Source organism: Bombina bombina, chromosome 1, assembly GCF_027579735.1.
Source record: "Bombina bombina isolate aBomBom1 chromosome 1, aBomBom1.pri, whole genome shotgun sequence".
NCBI classification, from domain to species: domain Eukaryota; kingdom Metazoa; phylum Chordata; class Amphibia; order Anura; family Bombinatoridae; genus Bombina; species Bombina bombina.
Window position 1 is genome coordinate 1,466,173,563 of NC_069499.1, and position 19,817 is coordinate 1,466,193,379.

The following is a 19,817-nucleotide window of genomic DNA, read 5'->3' on the forward strand; positions in this document are numbered from 1 at the left end:
GGTTAGACACGCCCCCCTCCCCCTCTCTTTTGCTCTCTCTCCCCCCTCTCTTATGCTCTCTCTTTCCCCTTTCTTTTGCTTTCTCTCTCCCCTCTCTTTTGCTCTACCTCCCCCCCTCTCTTTTGCTCTCCCTCCCACCCTCTCTTTTGCTCTCCCTCCTCCCCTCTCTTTTGCTCTCCCTCCCCTTCTCTTTTGCTCTCCCTCCCCTCCCTCTCTTTTGCTCTCCCTCCACCCCCTCTCTTTTGCTCTCCCTCCCCCCTCTCTTTTGCTCTCTCCCCTCCTCTCCTTTGCTCTCCCTCCCCCTCTATTTTGCTCTCCCTCCCCCTCTCTTTTGCTCTCTCTCCCCCCTCTCTTATGCTCTCTCTTTCCCCTTTCTTTTGCTTTCTCTCTCCCCTCTCTTTTGCTCTCTTTCCCCTTTCTTTTGCTCTCTCTCTCCCCTCTCTTTTGCTCTCTCTCTTCCCTCTCTTTTACTCTACCTCCCCCCTCTCTTTTGCTCTCTTTCCCACCCTCTCTTTTGCTCTCTCTCCCCTCTCTTATGCTCTCTCCCCTCTCTTTTGCTCTCTCGCTCCCCTCTTTTACTCTCTCTCTCGCCCCTCTCTTTTGCGCTCTCTCTCCCCTCTCTTTTGCTCTCTCTCTCCCTTCTCTTTTGCTCTCTCTCTCCCCCCTATCTTTTGATCTCTCTCTCCCCTCTCTCTTGCTCTCTCCCCCTCTTTTGCTCTCTTCTCCCCCTCTCTTTTGCTCTACTTTCCCCCCTTACCTCTCTTTTGCTCTCCCTCCCACCCTCTCTTTTGCTCTCCCTCCTCCCCTCTCCTTTGCTCTCCCTTCTCCCCTCTCCTTTGCTCTCCCTCCCCCCTCTCTTTTTCTCTCCCTCCCCCCTCTCTTTTGCTCTCCCTCCCCCCTCTCTTTTGCTTGCTTTCTTCCCTCCATTTTGCTCTCTCTCTCCCCTCTCTTTTGCTCTCTCTCTTCCTTCTCTTTTGCGCTCTCTCTCTCCCCTCTCTTGTGCTCTCTCTCTTCCCTCTCTTTTGCTCTCTCTCTCCCCTCTCTTGTGCTCTCTCTCTTCCCTCTCTTTTGCTCTCTCTCCCCTCTCTTGTGCTCTCTCTCTTCCCTCTCTTTTGCTCTCTCTCTCCCCTCTCTTGTGCTCTCTTTCTTCCCTCTCTTTTGCTCTCTCTCTCCCCTCTCTTGTGCTTTATCTCTCCCCCCTCTTTTGCTCTCTCTCCCCTCTCTTTTGCTCTCTCCCCTCTCTTTTGCTCTCTCTCCCCACTCTTTTGCTCTCTCTATCCCCCTTTTGCTGTCTCTCCCCTCTCTTTTGCTGTCTCTCCTCCTATTTTGCTCTCCCTCTCCCCTCTCTTTTGCTATCCCTCCCCCCTCTCTTTTGCTCTCTCTCTCTGCCCCCTCTCTTTTGCTCTCCCTCCCCTCTCTTTTGGCTCTCCCTCTCCCCCTCTCTTTTGCTCTCTCTCTCTCTCTCTCTCTCTCCCCCCCCTCTCTTTTGCTCTCTCTCTCCCCCTCTCTTCTGCTCTCTCTCTCTTCCCCCTCTCTTGCTCTCCCTCCCCCCTCTCTTTTGCTCTCCCTCCCCCTCTCTTTTGCTCTCCCTCCCCCTCTCTTTTGCTCTCCCTACCCCCTCTCTTTTGCTCTCCCTCCACCCCCTCTATTTTGCTCTCCCTCCCCTCCCTCTCCTTTGCTCTCCCTCCTCCCTCTCTTTTGCTCTCTCTCCTCCTCTCTTTTGCTCTCCCTCCCCCCTCTCTTTTGCTCTCCCTCCCCCCTCTCTTTTGCTCTCCCTCCACCCCTCTCTTTTGCTCTCCCTCCCCCCCTCTCTTTTACTCTCCCTCCCCCCTCTCTTTTGCTCTCCCTCCCCCTCTCTTTTGCTTGCTTTCTTCCCTCTATTTTGCTCTCTCCCCTCTCTTTTGCTCTCTCTCTTCCTTCTCTTTTGCGCTCTCTCTCTCCCCTCTCTTGTGCTCTCTCTCTTCCCTCTCTTTTGCTCTCTCTCTCCCCTCTCTTGTGCTCTCTCTCTTCCCTCTCTTTTGCTCTCTCTCTCCCCTCTCTTGTGCTTTATCTCTCCCCCTCTTTTGCTCTCTCTCCCCTCTCTTTTGCTCTCTCCCCTCTCTCTTGCTCTCTCTATCCCCTCTCTTTTGCTCTCTCTCCCCACTCTTTTGCTCTCTCTATCCCCCTTTTACTGTCTCTCCCCTCTCTTTTGCTGTCTCTCCTCCTATTTTGCTCTCCCTCTCCCCTCTCTTTTGCTATCCCTCCCCCCTCTCTTTTGCTCTCTCTCTGCCCCCTCTCTTTTGCTCTCCCTCCCCTCTCTTTTGGCTCTCCCTCTCCCCCCTCTCTTTTGCTCTCTCTTTCTCCCCAATCTCTTTTGCTCTCTCTCTCTCTCTCCCCCTCTCTTTTGCTCTCTCTCTCCCCCTCTCTTCTGCTCTCTCTCTCTTCCCCCTCTCTTTTGCTCTCTCTCCCCTCTCTTTTGCTCTCTCTCTCTCCCCTCTCTTTTACTCTCTCTCCCCCCTCTCTTTTGCTCTCTCTCTCCCCTCTCTTTTGCTCTCTCTCTCCTCTCTCTTGCTCCCTCTCTTCCCTCTCTCCCCTCTCTCTTGCTCTCTCTCTCCCCTCTCTCCCCTCTCTTTTGCTCTCTCTCCCCCCTCTTTTGCTCTCTCTACCCCCCTTTTGCTGTCTCTCCTCTCTCTTTTGCTGTCTCTCCTCCTTCTCTTTTGCTCTCCCTCTCTTTTGCTCTCCCTCCCCCTCTCTTTTGTTCTCTCCCCTCTCTTTTGCTCTCACTCTCCCCCTCTCTTTTGGTCTCCCTCCCCTCTCTTTTGGCTCTCCCTCCCCTCTCTTTTGGCTCTCCCTCTCCCCCCTCTCTTTTGCTCTCTCTCCCCCCCTCTCTTTTGCTCTCTCTCCCCCCTCTCTTTTGCTCTCTCTCTCCCCTCTCTTTTGCTCTCTCTCTCCCCTCTCTTTTGCTCTCTCTCCCCTCTCTCTTTTGCACTCTCTCTCTCTCCCCTCTCTTTTGCGCTCTCTCTTACCCCTCTCTTTTGCTCTCCCTCTCTTTTGTTCTCTCCCCTCTCTTTTGCTCTCACTCTCCCCCCTATCTTTTGGTCTCCCTCCCCTCTCTTTTGGCTCTCCCTCCCCTCTCTTTTGGCTCTCCCTCTCCCCCCTCTCTTTTGCTCTCTCTCCCACCTCTATTTTGCTCTCTCTCTCTCCCCTCTCTTTTGCTCTCTCTCTTCCCCTCTCTTTTGCTCTCTCTCTCCCCCCTCTCTTTTGCTCTCTCTCTCCCCCCTCTCTTTTGCTCTCTCTCTCCCCCCTCTCTTTTGCTCTCTCTCCCCCCTCTCTTTTGCTCTCTCTCTCCCCTCTCTTTTGCTCTCTCTCTCCCCCCTCTCTTTTGCTCTTTCTCCCCTCTCTCTTTTGCTCTCTCTCTCCCCTCTCTTTTGCGCTCTCTCTTCCCCCTCTCTTTTGCTCTCCCTCTCTTTTGTTCTCTCCCCTCTCTTTTGCTCTCTCTCCCCCCTCTTTAGCTCTCTCTACCCCCCTTTTGCTGTCTCTCCTCTCTCTTTTGCTGTCTCTCCTCCTCCTCTTTTGCTCTCCCTCTCCCCTCTCTTTTGCTCTCACTCTCCCCCCTCTCTTTTGGTCTCCCTCCCCTCTCTTTTGGCTCTCCCTCCCCTCTCTTTTGGCTCTCCTTCTCCCCCCTCTCTTTTGCTCTCTCTCCCCCCCTCTCTCTCTCCCCTCTCTTTTGCTCTCTCTCTCTCCCCTCTCTTTTGCTCTCTCTCCCCTCTCTCTTTTGCCCTCTCTCCCCTCTCTTTTGAGCTCTCTCTTCCCCCTCTCTTTTGCTCTCCCTCTCTTTTGGTTCTCTCCCCTCTCTTTTGCTCTCACTCTCTTCCCGCTCTCTTTTGCTCTCTCTCTTCCCCCTCTCTTTTGCTCTCTCTCTCCCCCCTCTCTTTTGCTCTCTCTCCCCCCTCTCTTTTGCTCTCTCTCTCCCCTCTCTTTTGCTCTCTCTCTCCCCCCCTCTCTTTTGCTCTTTCTCCCCTCTCTCTTTTGCTCTCTCTCTCCCCTCTCTTTTGCTCTTTCTCCCCTCTCTCTTTTGCTCTCTCTCTCCCCTCTCTTTTGCGCTCTCTCTTCCCCCTCTCTTTTGCTCTCCCTCTCTTTTGTTCTCTCCCCTCTCTTTTGCTCTCTCTCCCCCCTCTTTTGCTCTCTCTACCCCCCTTTTGCTGTCTCTCCTCTCTCTTTTGCTGTCTCTCCTCCTCCTCTTTTGCTCTCCCTCTCCCCTCTCTTTTGCTCTCACTCCCCCCCCTCTCTTTTGGTCTCCCTCCCCTCTCTTTTGGCTCTCCCTCCCCTCTCTTTTGGCTCTCCTTCTCCCCCCTCTCTTTTGCTCTCTCTCCCCCCCCTCTCTCTCTCCCCTCTCTTTTGCTCTCTCTCTCTCCCCTCTCTTTTGCTCTCTCTCCCCTCTCTCTTTTGCCCTCTCTCCCCTCTCTTTTGAGCTCTCTCTTCCCCCTCTCTTTTGCTCTCCCTCTCTTTTGGTTCTCTCCCCTCTCTTTTGCTCTCACTCTCTTCCCGCTCTCTTTTGCTCTCTCTCTTCCCCCTCTCTTTTGCTCTCTCTCCCCTCTCTTTTGCTCTCTCTTCCCCCTCTCTTTTGCTCTCTCTTCCCCCTCTCTTTTGCTCTCTCTTCCCCCTCTCTTTTGCTCTCTCTCCCTTCCCCCTCTCTTTTGCTCTCTCCCCCCCTCTCTTTTGCTCTCTCTTCCCCCTCTCTTTTGCTCTCTCTCTCTCCCCCTCTCTTTTGCTCTCTCTTCCCTCTCTTTTGCTCTCACTCTCTTTTGCTCTCTCTCCCCCTGTCCTTTTTTTGTGTGTATTAGGCCACTCCCTCCCCTTCCCTGCTGAACCGTCCACACCTCCCGTCGGCACCAGCAGAAGATTGTTACAGATGTTGACACATAGTGTCACCGTCTGTAACACTCAGGCATCTGGCCTCATATGGAGGCGGAGCACCGATTGCGCTGCGGCTCCAAATGCGGCAGATGCCTGAAGCTTCAGGAGCTCCAGCTCTCAGCTGTTATGTTACAGCTGAGAGTTGGAGATCCTGAAGCTGTCTCGTCTAAGGCGGCTGCGCTCGCATCCAACATTCCTTTGAGGATGCGCGTGCAACTGCAGACGGCGACGGACGCGTTACAAACGTGATTATAGTTTAGATACAGTGAACTGTTTCTGAAAACCCTTTTACTGTACTTTCAATTTTATGCAAAAATAAGAGTGCTATTGATTTAACTTGAGTGCGGCCGGCAGTGGCACTCAAAAGCGCTATATATTTTTGCACTCCACTTGTAATCAACCTTAAAGTGTGTTTTACGCAAGGCTAGATGATTTATATACACTACAGACGACATAAAAAAAAAAAACCACACACACACACATATATATATATATATATATATATCATTCAGGGTGTGGCTTTTTCAATTGTTGGATTTCTTTGTAATTTTGTAAAATAGATGCAATTTCTTTCTTGGTTAGCTTAAATATAGTATTGGTGTGGGTAACTAAACTCGCTAAAAAGTAACTTTAAATGATAATAAATCTAAACTGCAAGCCAGAGTCAAGTCAACACAGGGATGTGAAATTGTTCAGTTAATTGTTTCGAAAAAAAATAATCTTTGATTTGATTTACTTGACATTTCACTTAAGTATTATTATTTTTTAGTGTAAGAACAACCCTGTTCGCAACTACATATCTATATATTAATTGATATACTTTCAAAAAGTTGTTACATTATATTTATGTATCGATTACAACAGCGTAACTATACCTTAACAGCAAACATCCTAGAACTACATTTCCCATCATGCCACTACATCTGCTAGCGATTGCTCCATCCGACTTATGGTACGGAAGCCGGTAAAGACCGGGCGGGGATTCCAGACTAGAGGCCGTGGCCGGGAGGGGGATGTGGGAGACCTGGGATCGAAATGGGGAACCTTTTTACCCGGAAGAGACGGAGCCGGGTTACCGAGCAAGACAAGGCTGTGCTGGTGAGAGAAGACACGAACACTCAGGCTATACACACCCTTTTTGTAATGGGAGAGCAAACTATCTTGTCACACCATTCTAATGTATCAGTTGTACTACCACTGACCCTTCACCCCCATAAGAACCTTCTTTACAACTGCCCTAGCCACGAACTCTACTGCTCCCCCATTGAATCCTGATCTACTGACTTAACACATTCTCTTTGTAAAGCTTGTCTATCATGCTTACACCTTGAGTTGATAATTGATTTATTAATCATTTACACATAACATGTTTCACTAACGCTATCTCTCACTTCAGTTCATGTGTAAGCTACCTCAATATGCTTTTTCCCAAAAATGTAATCTTCCCCATTTATAATCTGCTTCACTGCCTTCCAAGGGTAACTTGCCACACAATCCTAAACCACCAGAGAGCAATTTCACACAGTAGAACCCTACACAGTTTCTCAAGTGCCCCTAACAGGCCAGATGTTCATGATATCTGAACTAGAGCACTGGTGAAATAATCGTATGATGGGGTAGAGTAGGTTAGTAACCATGGTTACTGGTCAGATGCTTTTCACCTGAGCTTTAGTTAAGATATCACTAAAATCTGTCCTGTGAGGGGTATATTAAGGACTGTTGTTGAGAAACACCACCCTACACAACCTAAGTGCATTTACATTGAATGAGTAATGTACATCGGTAAGCGTATACCATCAGAATGTAGTCTGCCTTACAAATTCTTCAGCACCAGACTGTAACCTGCGTCACTTTACCTAAAGTACCTGACTAACCTGCATCACTGTACCTAAAGCACCTGACTGTAATCTGCGTTACTGTACCTAAAGCACCTGAATGTAACCTGCATCACTGTACCTAAAGCACCTGACTGTAACCTGCATCACTGTACCTAAAGCACCTGAATGTAACCTGCATCACTGTACCTAAAGCACCTGACTGTAACCTGCATCACTGTACCTAAAGCACCTGACTGTAACCTGCATCACTGTACTTAAAGCACCTGACTGTAACCTGCATCACTGTACGTAAAGCACCTGACTGTAATCTGCGTTACTGTACCAAAAGCACCTGACTGTAACCTGCGTCACTGTACCTAAAGCACCTGACTGTAACCTACGTCACTGTACCTAAAGCACCTGACTGTAACCTGTTACTGTACCTAAAGCACCTGACTATAACCTACATCACTGTTCCTAAAGCACCTGACTGTAACCTGCGTCACTGTACCTAAAGCACCTGACTGTAACCTGCATCACTCTACCTAAAGCACCTGACTGTAACCTGCGTTACTGTACCTAAAGCACCTGACTGTAACCTGCGTTACTGTACCTAAAGCACCTGACTGTAACCTGTGTTACTGTACCTAAAGCACCTGACTGTAACCTACATCACTGTACCTAAAGCACCTGACTGTAACCTGCGTCACTGTACCTAAAGCACCTGACTGTAACCTGCATCACGCTACCTAAAGCACCTGACTGTAACCTGTTACTGTACCTAAAGCATCTGACTGTAACCTACGTCACTGTACCTAAAGCACCTGACTGTAACCTGTTACTGTACCTAAAGCACCTGACTATAACCTACATCACTGTTCCTAAAGCACCTGACTGTAACCTGCGTCACTGTACCTAAAGCACCTGACTGTAACCTGCATCACTCTACCTAAAGCACCTGACTGTAACCTGTGTTACTGTACCTAAAGCACCTGACTGTATCCTGCGTTACTGTACCTAAAGCACCTGACTGTAACCTGTGTTACTGTACCTAAAGCACCTGACTGTAACCTGCATCACTGTACCTAAAGCACCTGACTGTAACCTGCATCACTCTACCTAAAGCACCTGACTATAACCTGTGTTACTGTAACTAAAACACTTAAATGTAACCTCTGTTACTGTACCTAAAGCACCGGAATGTAACCTGTGTTACTGTACCTAAAGCACCTGAATGTAACCTGAGTCACTGTACCTAAAGCACCTGACTGTAACCTGCGTTACTGTACATAAAGCACCTGAATGCAACCTCTGTTACTTTAGCTAAAGCACCTGACTGTAACCTGCGTCACTGTACCTAAAGCACCTGACTGTAACCTGTGTTACTGTACCTAAAGCACTTGAATGTAACCTCTGTTACTGTACCTAAAGCACCGGAATGTAACCTGCGTTACTGTACCTAAAGCACTTAAATGTAACCTCTGTTACTGTACTTAAAGCACCGGAATGTAACCTGTGTTACTGTACCTAAAGCACCTGAATGTAACCTGAGTCACTGTACCTAAAGCACCTGACTGTAACCTGCGTTACTGTACATAAAGCACCTGAATGCAACCTCTGTTACTTTAGCTAAAGCACCTGACTGTAACCTGCGTCACTGTACCTAAAGCACCTGACTGTAACCTGCGTCACTGTACCAAAAACACCTGACTGTAACCTGTGTCACTGTACCTAAAGCACCCGAATGTAACCTTTGTCACTGTACCCAGCATCACCTGACATAATCTATGTCCCCTGCATGAACTGACATAATCTGTCACTGTACCCAACATGACCTGACATAATCTGTGTCACTATAAACTGCATCACCGGAATGTAACCTGCATCACTATAGCTAAATGACCTAATGTCACTATACTCTGCAGCACCTGATATAACCCATGTCACTACTCCCTGCAGCACCTGATATAACCTATGTCACTATACCCTGCAGCACCTGGCATAATCAGTGTCACTATAAACTGCATCACTGGAATGTAACTTGCTTCACTGTACCTAAAGCACCTGACTGTAACCTGAGTCACTGTACCTAAAGCACCTGAACATAACCTATGTCACTGTTCCCTGCAGTACCTGACATAACCTGCATCCATAACCCTGCAGCACCTGAGCGTAACTTGTATTATTAACACTACATTGTTGTGACTGCATTGTTGCAGATGATAAGAGCATCTATATTTGTGTTATTGTTTCTGCAGAAAGGGTGCCAAACACATGTGGGTAACTTGCCTTGCTTACCATATATTTCTGTGCAGAATTTGCATCACCATCTTGGTGCATCCTACCTCATTAAACATACTACCATGCAATCTACAACCATACATTCATTGTGCATCATTTGCTCCTCAAACCAACCATATACACTGTGTGTTTTCATTTATTAAAGGCACAGTCTACTTTTATTTTTTTTATTGTTTAAAAAGATAGATAACGCCTTAACTACCCATTCCCCAGCTTTGCATAACAAACATTGTTTTATTAATATACTTTATAACTTCTAAGATTGTCTGTTTATAAGTCCCTGCAGGCTGCCCCTTGCTCTTTATTAGCTTTTTAAATATTGCACAACAGCTAGACAGTGCTAGTTTGTGTGTGCCATATAGATAACATTGTGCTCACTCCTGTGGCAAATTATAATGGTTATGCAAGAGCCAGCCCTAATTGGCTAAAATGCAAGATTGTAAAAAGCACTGAGATAAGGGAGAGTCTGCAGCGGCTTAGTTACAGGTATTCATAGAGGTAAAAGTATATTAAAGTGATGGTAAATCCTAGAGTTTTTGAAACACTAGGATTTACCAGTGTTATAAATAAAGGGGACTTTAAGTCGTGAAGTATAAAAAAAATTCATGCTGAAAGTACCTTTATTTGCCTCAAGTTTATGCTGAGCTGAGTGCTTCCGGCTGCCCACAGCAATACGCTATTTTTTTTATTGAGGTGATGTTTTCATCTGTTAGCCAATAGTCCCTCAGTGAGAAGATAGTGTTTTGCCATGGGTGGCCGAAGGTGCTCAGCTCGGCATAATCTCGCAGGCAAATAAAGGTCCTTTCAGCATTTCAAAAAATGTGAAATAAAAGCTTTTTACATTTAAATTGAAATTGTCTCCTAATAATGCTCATTGGCTGATAAGTACTTCCTATTAATTCTCATTGGTTGGCTGGTACTTCCTGCTAATGTTCACTGAACTTTAGTGCCAATGAATACTAGTAATTAGTAATATACCATGCACAACTTATAATGGCATATTGTTTTCAATTTTAATTAGTTTTTACATTATATTTTCTTATGTAATACATTTAGATGACAACAATCCTTGAGTACTAGGTTGCTTTAAGACTTGGCAGCCAAGTGTTAGTAATTACTGGAAGGGAGGGGATGGAGGAGTATCTATTTCTTCTATGTCTTCCTCATTTTCAGTGACCGGTATTAACCAAAATAAAAAAAATAAAAAAACCTTGACCTGTTTCAAAAGTGGTAGAATTATCACTGCTTTATAACATTCTGTTATTTACTCATTCAAATGCAAAAATGTCAACATGACCACATATGCTCCTGGCTGAGGCTGGCTCTCTGTTTGCAAGCTATGTTGCCTTCAGCACAGAAGAGGCCCTCAGATGGTGTTGAGGTGCCTGAGATGCATAAGTAGGGTTTTGTCAATTTCACCAAGGTGGGCTAGTTATCTTTGTTAGCTCTTCACCAATGCAAGGGGCCTCTAAATAAAGTAAGCCCAGACTTCATTATAGCATAAAAATATCTTTAGTATCTATATGCAATGGTAAATAACCAGCTATAAGGTTAGTGGAAAATATCTAGTCAGCTCTTAAAATAACAGATATATACTTATAGAGGTTAAATTTGGTACGCATTACAATTAAAAATATAAAAAAACAAGAAAATTCAAAAGCGCTAACAGGACAAAGCCTTACACATTTATCTATACAGTACATATAATCAGTATCAGATAATAATTGTGCAAACAAATAATAGTGCCCATCAATTTAAATAACAAAACCCATCAATCTAGGGCTAGATGAAAATAACAAGCTCGGGACTATATCATGCAAAGCATAGTCCCAAATCACCTGATTTAATACAAACAATCCAAATGATGACTCCGATTTTATTTCTGGGTTGCACATAAGCCAGGAGTAGTTGTACATTTATACTGTCCTGAAAAAGTGAAAAGTAAGCGTCTGTAGACGTCCTTTGGGCTAAAGGCATAACCATTAAACACAATACCATGTGCAGGAGCTCATTGGAGTGAAGCAGCTGGTGCCGTGCACAGAGCGTGCACAGAGCAACTCATTGCATACCAACTAATCGATTATGAGATTCGTTGACGACTATTTTCATAATCGATTAGTTGTTGCAGCTCTACAATATTACATAATTGTTAGTAATCTGTCATGAAACAGGATTTTAAAGTCCATAATTTACTCAGAACACCGATCCATCTGTGTGTGTATTTGTATAATTTAAATTGGTTCTTTTCTTGCCCATGGTACCGGAGTATGATATCAGTTTATATAGCATGGAAAGTTCTATGGTTCAGTGGAGTATTGCTGTTGATAGCTGTGGTATTGTATGAAGAAAATTGACTAATCAGGAAGTGTTTGGATAATGTATGGGTCAATTCTTTGTGTAGGTCATTCTGAAATGTATATGCTGCTGGTATAGAGGAATTTCAACAAACATCATGTCCACAGCACTTGCTTAGTAATATTCACCTTTATTGAGGGGTAATTGTCAGGGTACAGACAAGCAACGTTTCAGGTTGTACACCCTAAGGGGGCGATTTATCAAGCTGAGGTGGACAATGGCGCACATATGCACCCCTGTCCGCCGCAGCTCGCCTCTGGCGGGCTGAATTCCTCTGACGGAATTCAGCAATGCACACAAGCGCTATTTTGCGCTTGCGTGCAATCCTGCCTCCTGCCCGCGCACAGCCAATCACGCACAGGCAGGAGCTGTCAATCTCCCCAGTCGGACTATACCGGGGAGATTGAAATTCGACACTTTAGAGGTGGCGAAAGGTTAGGAAAGCAGCAGTCTGATGACCGCTGCTTGTTAAATACGGCGTGCAGGTTCTCTTGTGAGAACCTGCAGTCGTATGGGGTCGAAAGGCTTGTGAAGCCTTTGATAAATCGACCCCTTAGTCATGACTAAGGGTGTACAGCCCAAAACGTTGCTTGTTTGTACCCTGAAAATGACCCCTGAATAAAGGTGAATATTACTAAGCGAGTGCTGTTGACATGATGTTTGTTGGATGTACTTGAGAGATAGCAGTGAGCTCTTGTCTGCAACTGCATTTGCATCTATCTGGGGATACTGCTGGTTTCTACATATTGGATAAAGTTTTTTTTACACTGGTATAGAGGACCGTCAGTGGAACAGTAGGGCAGTAATAAATCTAGCTGTATGGATTACATTGCATGGTAGTACAGAGCATAATATGGGTTGTCAGAATTAGTTTTCTTCTAAATACAGAAACATAATAAAAAAAAATATTTGCAGGGGGCTTGTAAGGATCTGACTTTCACTACTCAAGCTATTCAGAACAGTAATACAAATATCACTTGAGGTCCATACTTCACAATGCTATTGATAATATTAGCGATTATAGACCTGACGTTGCAAAAAACAATTCCCACGTGGACTTTTGCAGTACACCAGAAAGGTAACTGTTATTTTCCTAGCAATAAATAGTCCTACTGCATTGAGTCAAACAGTCTCCAGACCCCTTACCCCAAAGACTATTTGGTCCCAAGCAATCACATCAAATTCCAGGAAAATATTACACAAAGCAATAGGAGGAAAGCAACAGGGAAATAACAGTACCCATTCTGTGACCAAGCTTGCTGCATGTCAGGGGTGACAAATGGTTTATAAAATGTAGGAGGCATTCAGAATATACGGATGGTAAAATCAAAATTAAACTTTGATGATTCAGATAGAGAATCCAATTTTAACCAACATTCCAATTTTCTTTTCAATCTTGCTATCCTTTGTTGAAATGCATACATAGGTAGGCTCTCGCATTACTAAATTGCTGCTCCTTCAACAAACGACACCAAGAGATTGTAGCAAATTCAATAACAAAAATAAATTGGAAAGTTGTTTAAGATTGCATGCCTTATCTGAATCATGAAATAAAACTTTTTGGTTTCATGTCCCTTTAAATAAAGGAACACTGTACTGCAAAATGTTTTTTTCCCTTAATGCTTTCCAAATGGTTTGTTACACTTACTAAAGATTATTAAATGTATTGGAAATTGTTCCTTCAACTTGATTTTTGTATTTGAAATAGCTGTTTTACTCATTCTCAAGGATATGCCAATGTAAATGGGCTGGCCCTGCTGAAAGAGCATGGTCATGTTATCTCTAATGGTTAGGTATTGAAATGCTAATTAAGACTGGGAGAGTTCAATGAGCAAAACTAGCTATTTCAGATACAAGAATCTCTCTCTTTACCACCACCACTGGGAGGTTAATTTACACAATCTCCTGTTTACATATCTTTTCTACATAGCATACAAACATTCATATTTTCAGTATAGGATGTGGTTTCAACTGACAAAAGCAGCTATTCAAATGACAATGCTTGCTCTGCATTTCTTTCTGTGTATTTTAAAGGTATAATTTTTCATAAATAAAGATTGATCGCACATTTATAATCATTCCAATTAGAAACCTACTAGGTTTAAACACCTGTCTTTATCATTGATTATGTATTGCTAGTGACACTCCCAGGGCAAGCTACAGGAGGTTTCATTAGAGATAACTGATCTGAACAAGGGCTGCTCTGTCAGAGACAGAACTGTTTTCAGTTTTTATTCTTTGCCTATAACAATGCAACAATCCACGTAGTCATGCCTTGTCACACCCATATAGCCTCTCCTAGCTTCTCATTGTAGTTTTAGAACATAGTTAATGTGCTCGATCTGCACATTTCCTTGTTCCCTACCCCCAGCACTGAAGCTTGAGCTAAAGGTTAGAAAGTATTATCTGGTAATCCTCTTCTCTGGAAACACTACTCACACCTAGACCAAGAAACCTATAATCCAGTATTCACATCCGTTAATCTGTCACAGCCCTCCTTAGAGTTTATGAAATGTCTTTGTTTTAAATGGACAACATATACTGTGCCACTGGCATAACCCTCTTCTATTGCCTTCCATTGTTTCTCACTTCTTCCCTCATTCCTATTTATTAATGCTCTAAGCACATCCTTTACCGCAGGATGTCTATACGTTTTTGTAGGGACTACCGGTCACTCACTGTAGGATAGGCCAGGACTTCTATTACACACACATCTATGCTAAATAGAACTCCTTAAAATTCAAATTAGTTTTTTTTTCTTTTTAAAATGATGTAGTAAATTAATTATTATTACTTCATACAAATGACTAGTTTTCTGCTCAGAAGTACATAGAATCCTACAAAAATGCTTGGAGCTTTGGATGTGGCCCTTGGACTATAGTTTGGGTAGCCCTGATTTAAAGGGACTTGAGGCTTTTGTTAAAATCTACTGACTCGATAACTTTTAAATTATACATGGTACAATGCTGATACAGCTGTAGACGCCATACGTTGGGGTGTATATATATATATATATATATATATATATATATATATATATATATATGTGTTGTTTAGTACTTTGTTGACTTGTCCTTGGCCCGTACATTGTGAAGCTGACTTATGTACAGTAGACTCTGAAGTCTGATAACCTGAGCTTTTAATTTCAGTCTCTTTACTTGATATATGGATGAGTCTTGTATGCTATGACATCATGTTGAGAGATCTTATAGGGAAGCAAGTAGAGGCTATAAGGAGTGATAAAATGTAGAAGCCAGGAGATAAAAGAGGAAGAGATGGGATATGGGCGGTTGCTGAGTCAGTATGGGATAGGTGGATTTAAAGGGACATTATACACTCATTTTTTATTTGCATAAATGTTTTGTAGATTATCTATTTATATACCCCTTGAAGTTTAAAAAAAAAAAAATGTTTAGTTTTGCTTATTTTTAAATAACATTGCTCTGATTTTCAGACTCCTAACCAAGCCCCAAAGTTTTATTTGAATACCGTCAGCTACCTTCTCCAGCTTGCTCCTGTTTGTGTAAAGGGTCTTTTCATATGCAAAAGAAGGGGGAGGGGGGGAAGTGTCTTATTTCCCACTTGCAGTGGGCTTTCCATCTACCTTTTCAACAGAGCTAAACTGAAAGCTTCTAAGTAAGTTTTTAAACAGTTTTATACTGGATTTTTATATCAGTATCTGTGCATCTTATTCTTTATAGTGGTGTCTATTACATGCAGTTATATGAAAATGAGTGTATATTGTCCCTTTAAGTTTGTATTCTTATGGGGGTGGTCCTCAAGCGAATGTCACCTTTGCTTCCAGTTTAATTTCACATAGTTAAAGTGTCAATTTGTTTAAATATTTATTTTATTTAAACATTTGCTTTTTTTTCCTTCTAATATTTAAACAAATCACAGACAAAGTTTCTGTTGACTTAGGTTTCATTTCATAATGCTGCTTATATTGCCTAAACCATGTATGTGAATGTGATTTGATTTGCAAATATCAAGATGTGTTAAAAGGGACAGTAAACACACTGAGATTTTTATATAAAATGTTTAGTGGTGGTTGGAGTTTAGCTTTTGAAAAACTACTGCAGTAAAAATGTTAACATGTTAAACTGCCGAAGCAGCAAGATGCATCTTTCTAGAGCTCCTGATGTTTGTCTAAATATCTCATTATATTGAGGAATCTTATGCTAAGTTTTATTTTTCATTAAGCCCTGGAGTGTAGAACTAACGTTTCAATGATACTGAAAACATAGTGATAGACACCACATCGGTACAAGAATCTTTTTGGCCTACTATAATAACTGAATGGGGTAAACCGCCATCTTAAAGAACTGCACACTCTTGCTCATATTGGAGACTTAGCCGTATACTACACTATGGAGAGGCAAGTTATAGCTATGTTGCACAACATGATGTCCACTTTGGATGCTCATCAGTGCGAACTCGTTACAGTGCTTGGAGCAGCTATGAACCGGAACCAAGATGCGCCGACAGCAAGTAGGGCTGTGGACACTACTAGAGGATGTATACCGGACGCACCACATGTGAGTTGCGATATATCTCAATACCCGGAGAACGCGCACAGTGCAGTTAGACGACGTCTTGAGCCCCATAGAGCAGAATCAACGGAACGCTGCAATCAACTAAGCTCTCTGCAGCCCACTACCGCTAAAGAAGAAGAGACAAGTGCTCGGCAGTGGGAAGCTGGGACTCTACTCGTCTCAATGTTTACTCACACTGGTAGTAACCTAACGGACTCACCAGCAAGGCTATGGTCGGATCCTGTAAGAATTTTGATACCGGAGCTTGATCCCCTTACTGACAGCTCTTGTGTTGAGTCAAAGCTGCTCACTGAGGCTCTGTTTGTAGATTGCGAGGCTTTTCTAACTGCCATGCCTGGGAGGGCTGCGGATGGTTTTCCCCCTGAGGTCAGTCAGACCTTATGGCACTGCCGGCGACAAGCTGGATATGAGCACTACTCCTCTCGCAAGTTGGTGGGCATTGGATGAAGCAGAGGGACACCTTACAGTAAATGAGAGTCTTTAGTTCTCAATATATTGAAGTACTTTATCTTCCACCTACAACGTTATGTTTTTGTTGTTTTGTTTTTCTCTCATAAGTTTCCTGTTATATCTTTGGCTTGACGTTTGCTAGCCTATTTATGATCAAGACTTTACATTTAGGATCTCCTAACTTTACATATGCTCACCCTGTGTATTTTTGGATGTTTGTGTCACTGTACACAGTTCATAGCCATTTAATAATGCGCGGGAGATCTAGATTTGCACAACAGAACTGTCTCCTCTCATAACAGCTATCCCCTAGTATGTTAATCCGAAAAGCTGTTATCACACTATTTCTTTTTTTTATTATTATTATTGTATCACTCCTGGTGCACTAGTGGAGGACGTATTTCATACCTGCCTACTTTTAAACCCTTAACATTGTTTGCACGTTACACGAAGGGAGACCCTCCATGAATGCTATAGTGTAGTATGTTCTCTACTCATGTACAATCTACTGCAGGTTTCTACTAATTATAAAAAGCTAGCACTTTTTAATATGTATTACAATAGCACCACTGTTCATTTACATATACTGTTTTAGTCCTCTAGAGTATTATTTTCTCTTACTGGGGGTGATAGCTATGTTAAATGACAGTGAAACCTCAGCCCTATCATAATAGCCTAGTTTGGATTCCGCATTAGTCTATTCTATAGCACTAGAATATATTTAGCTGTCTGATGTACCCTATATTCCCATATATACCTGCTGGAAACTCAGTAGCGCAATGCTGTCTATACCAACTCACATTAGATATACGATCTAGTGACACATCCCCACATCTCTCATTTACATTAATAAGTTAAATTCCTGAGCATATTGTACTCTTTTTTTTATTGAACCACTACTGTATAGATTCCTCATGTTCCTCCTTTTTTTATGTTGCTCTTATGAACCTATGTTGATATGTATGTGTTCCTAAGTTTTATCTCTATATCTATCTGTGACAGGCTTAGTTGTGTATCTATATATGTTTCAGAGAAAGCAGACTAAGTGATGATTATTACCTTACATATGTGTATATATGTGTAAATGTATATGTGTGTATATATTTACTCTAACTGGATCAGTTCTAATTCTCACCCAAACATTATGATCAGTCCACCTACTGAAGTAGTGGTTGATAGTACTTACTAATCAGGCCTGTGCTTATTTCACTTACATATAGTTCTACAAATTATTTAGCACGTCTAATATTCAGCTGGCTGTTTTATTAGTTGTCAAATGGCCTCCTGATTATATATAATTAGAAATCTGGTATAGGATAGATCATTAGATTACTGGAGTCTTACACATTGCATCTTGTACTAAGGGCCGCTTATGTAGCCATTTGGTTAATGGCACTTTGACGTTGTATGTAGAGTATATGTCAGGCTATTAGTTAAAAGGGCATGCTAGTTACTAACGCTCATTGACATTTACTATCTCCAGGCTGAAAGCGGTATTGTCTCCTCACTATTAAGTGTGCTAATCTTATTTATAGTAAGACGGATAACCTTGCACACAGCTACAACATCATACCTTTGCCTATGTGTATTACTGTTTATTCTACCTAGTTCGGTTTTACCACCGACTCATCTAAAAATTTTGTTCCGCTTACATGAGGTAGGACTGATTTATAATATAGCAACTACACTTCCATGGATAACTAGACTCTCGTAGTCATAGCTATGTGCGGTATATATGTTTGAAGGAGCCCTATTTTACCTTAGCTTCTTCTATTCTATTTCCTATTACATCTGTGTGTGAGTATATCCCTAAAGATATCGCAGTGGTAAATATAAGTTGTACATGCTACTTGGCCTATCCTACGATGTCAGGCTTCATTGCATCTTACATAGGTACGAACTACTTATTGCTAAATTTATATATACCATGTTCCCTTAGTGCTTTAGTGCTTCTATTGTTAAAGAAAACAACACATTTCTCAGTTTTTCAGCTTTACTCATAGTATAAATGGGAGACAACCTTTCTTATATTTTATATTGAAAGCTCAGAGGCCAGAAAGAGCTTACTAGTTTGACATCCTGACTGGCTCCGCCCTCCCACCCCCCCCCCCCCCTCACCTTATTTAGAGCGGCTCTCGCCCGCTATATTCCCCTCCCCCCCAAAAAACCATAAAGCCAACCCCCCCTTGCTCTAATTCTATTCAAATAGATATCCTAATCTTTATTTTCTATGTGGGGCCCAGTATTATTTTTCTATGATATTATACTACAAAACTGAAGTCTCATTGTAGAGAGTCCAAATCCCCTGCTAACGCTTTAGATAAATTGGTTCATAATATTACTTTTACATATCTTTCTGGCCTAAGTTGGCCTCATTGCCATTGCATATACGTACTTCTTTTTAATCTCACAATTGTATTGTAGGTAGGAATAACCTGTATTAGTGGACCTGGCAATATCTCTGTAATAGCACTGTATACCTTTTTATCTGTCATTGTTTTAGGACGCATTCCTTATGTTGTATTTGTTTATGACTTCAATAAAAATTGATTTAAAAAAAAAAAAAAATGTTTAGACTTGGCTGATATATAAATATATAATTCCATAGCAAGATAACAGAAAGGTCTTGTGATTACAAGGTGTTTGCTATCGCTTTATGTTTAAATCATATTTATTGGATACATTTCTGATTGTACAGCAGAGTAAGAATACAAAAGTTTGAGCGTTACAAAGCCTTAGAGATAGTGTACATCGATCTTCTAAACCACATATACATCTAGTATTGTTGAATTACATTGGGTCCATTAAAATCCTGAGAATCCTTTTTCTTTCCGTCCTTCTTCCTCACAAGATTTAGTCCCAATAAATCAGACGTGAGTATATCTTTTCCACTAGTACAACTCAGAGAGAACATTCATATAACTCGTACAAAATTATATATATTTTTTTCCTTTAACAAATAACATTAAAGGGACAGTCTACTTCAGAATTTTTATTGTTTGAAAAAATAGATAATCCCTTTATTGCCGATTCCCCAGTTTTGCAGAACCAACACAGTTATAATAATAATACACGTTTTACCTCTGTGATTACCTTGTGTCTAAACTTCTGCAGACTGCCGGTGTTCTGTCGAGAACTCCAATACATCAAAAACTCCAATCTGATATCACTTCTGGAATTTCCATACATCTGATTGGTCTGTGTCCAGTAAGTGACAGGATTTACAACCAATAAGATAGGCCCTCTAATCGCCTATCTTCACTATCTATTTTCCCTCCGCCTGGGGTGTATGCCAAAGGGTCTGCAGTGGCCCCCCAGACAGAGGCAAAACAAATATTAAAATAAGAGTCACCGGAAGTGACGTCTGATTGGAGTTTTTGATGAATTGGAGTTCTCGACAGAACTCCCCCTTATTTCAGTCCTTTTGACAGACATGCATTTT

The 19,817-nt window shown here is 42.5% G+C and overlaps 1 protein-coding gene across 1 annotated transcript in view; it reads left to right on the forward strand.

The window, feature by feature from the left end:
• The first annotated feature begins 5,857 nt into the window (after positions 1 to 5,857).
• Positions 5,858 to 19,817, forward strand: part of CHMP6 (charged multivesicular body protein 6) — a 29,499-nt gene continuing 15,539 nt past the window's right edge. The window contains exon 1 of the mRNA XM_053706585.1: positions 5,858 to 5,994. Coding sequence (XP_053562560.1) covers positions 5,932 to 5,994 — 63 coding nt within the window. The 5' untranslated portion in view covers positions 5,858 to 5,931. The remainder of the gene's footprint in view (positions 5,995 to 19,817) is intronic.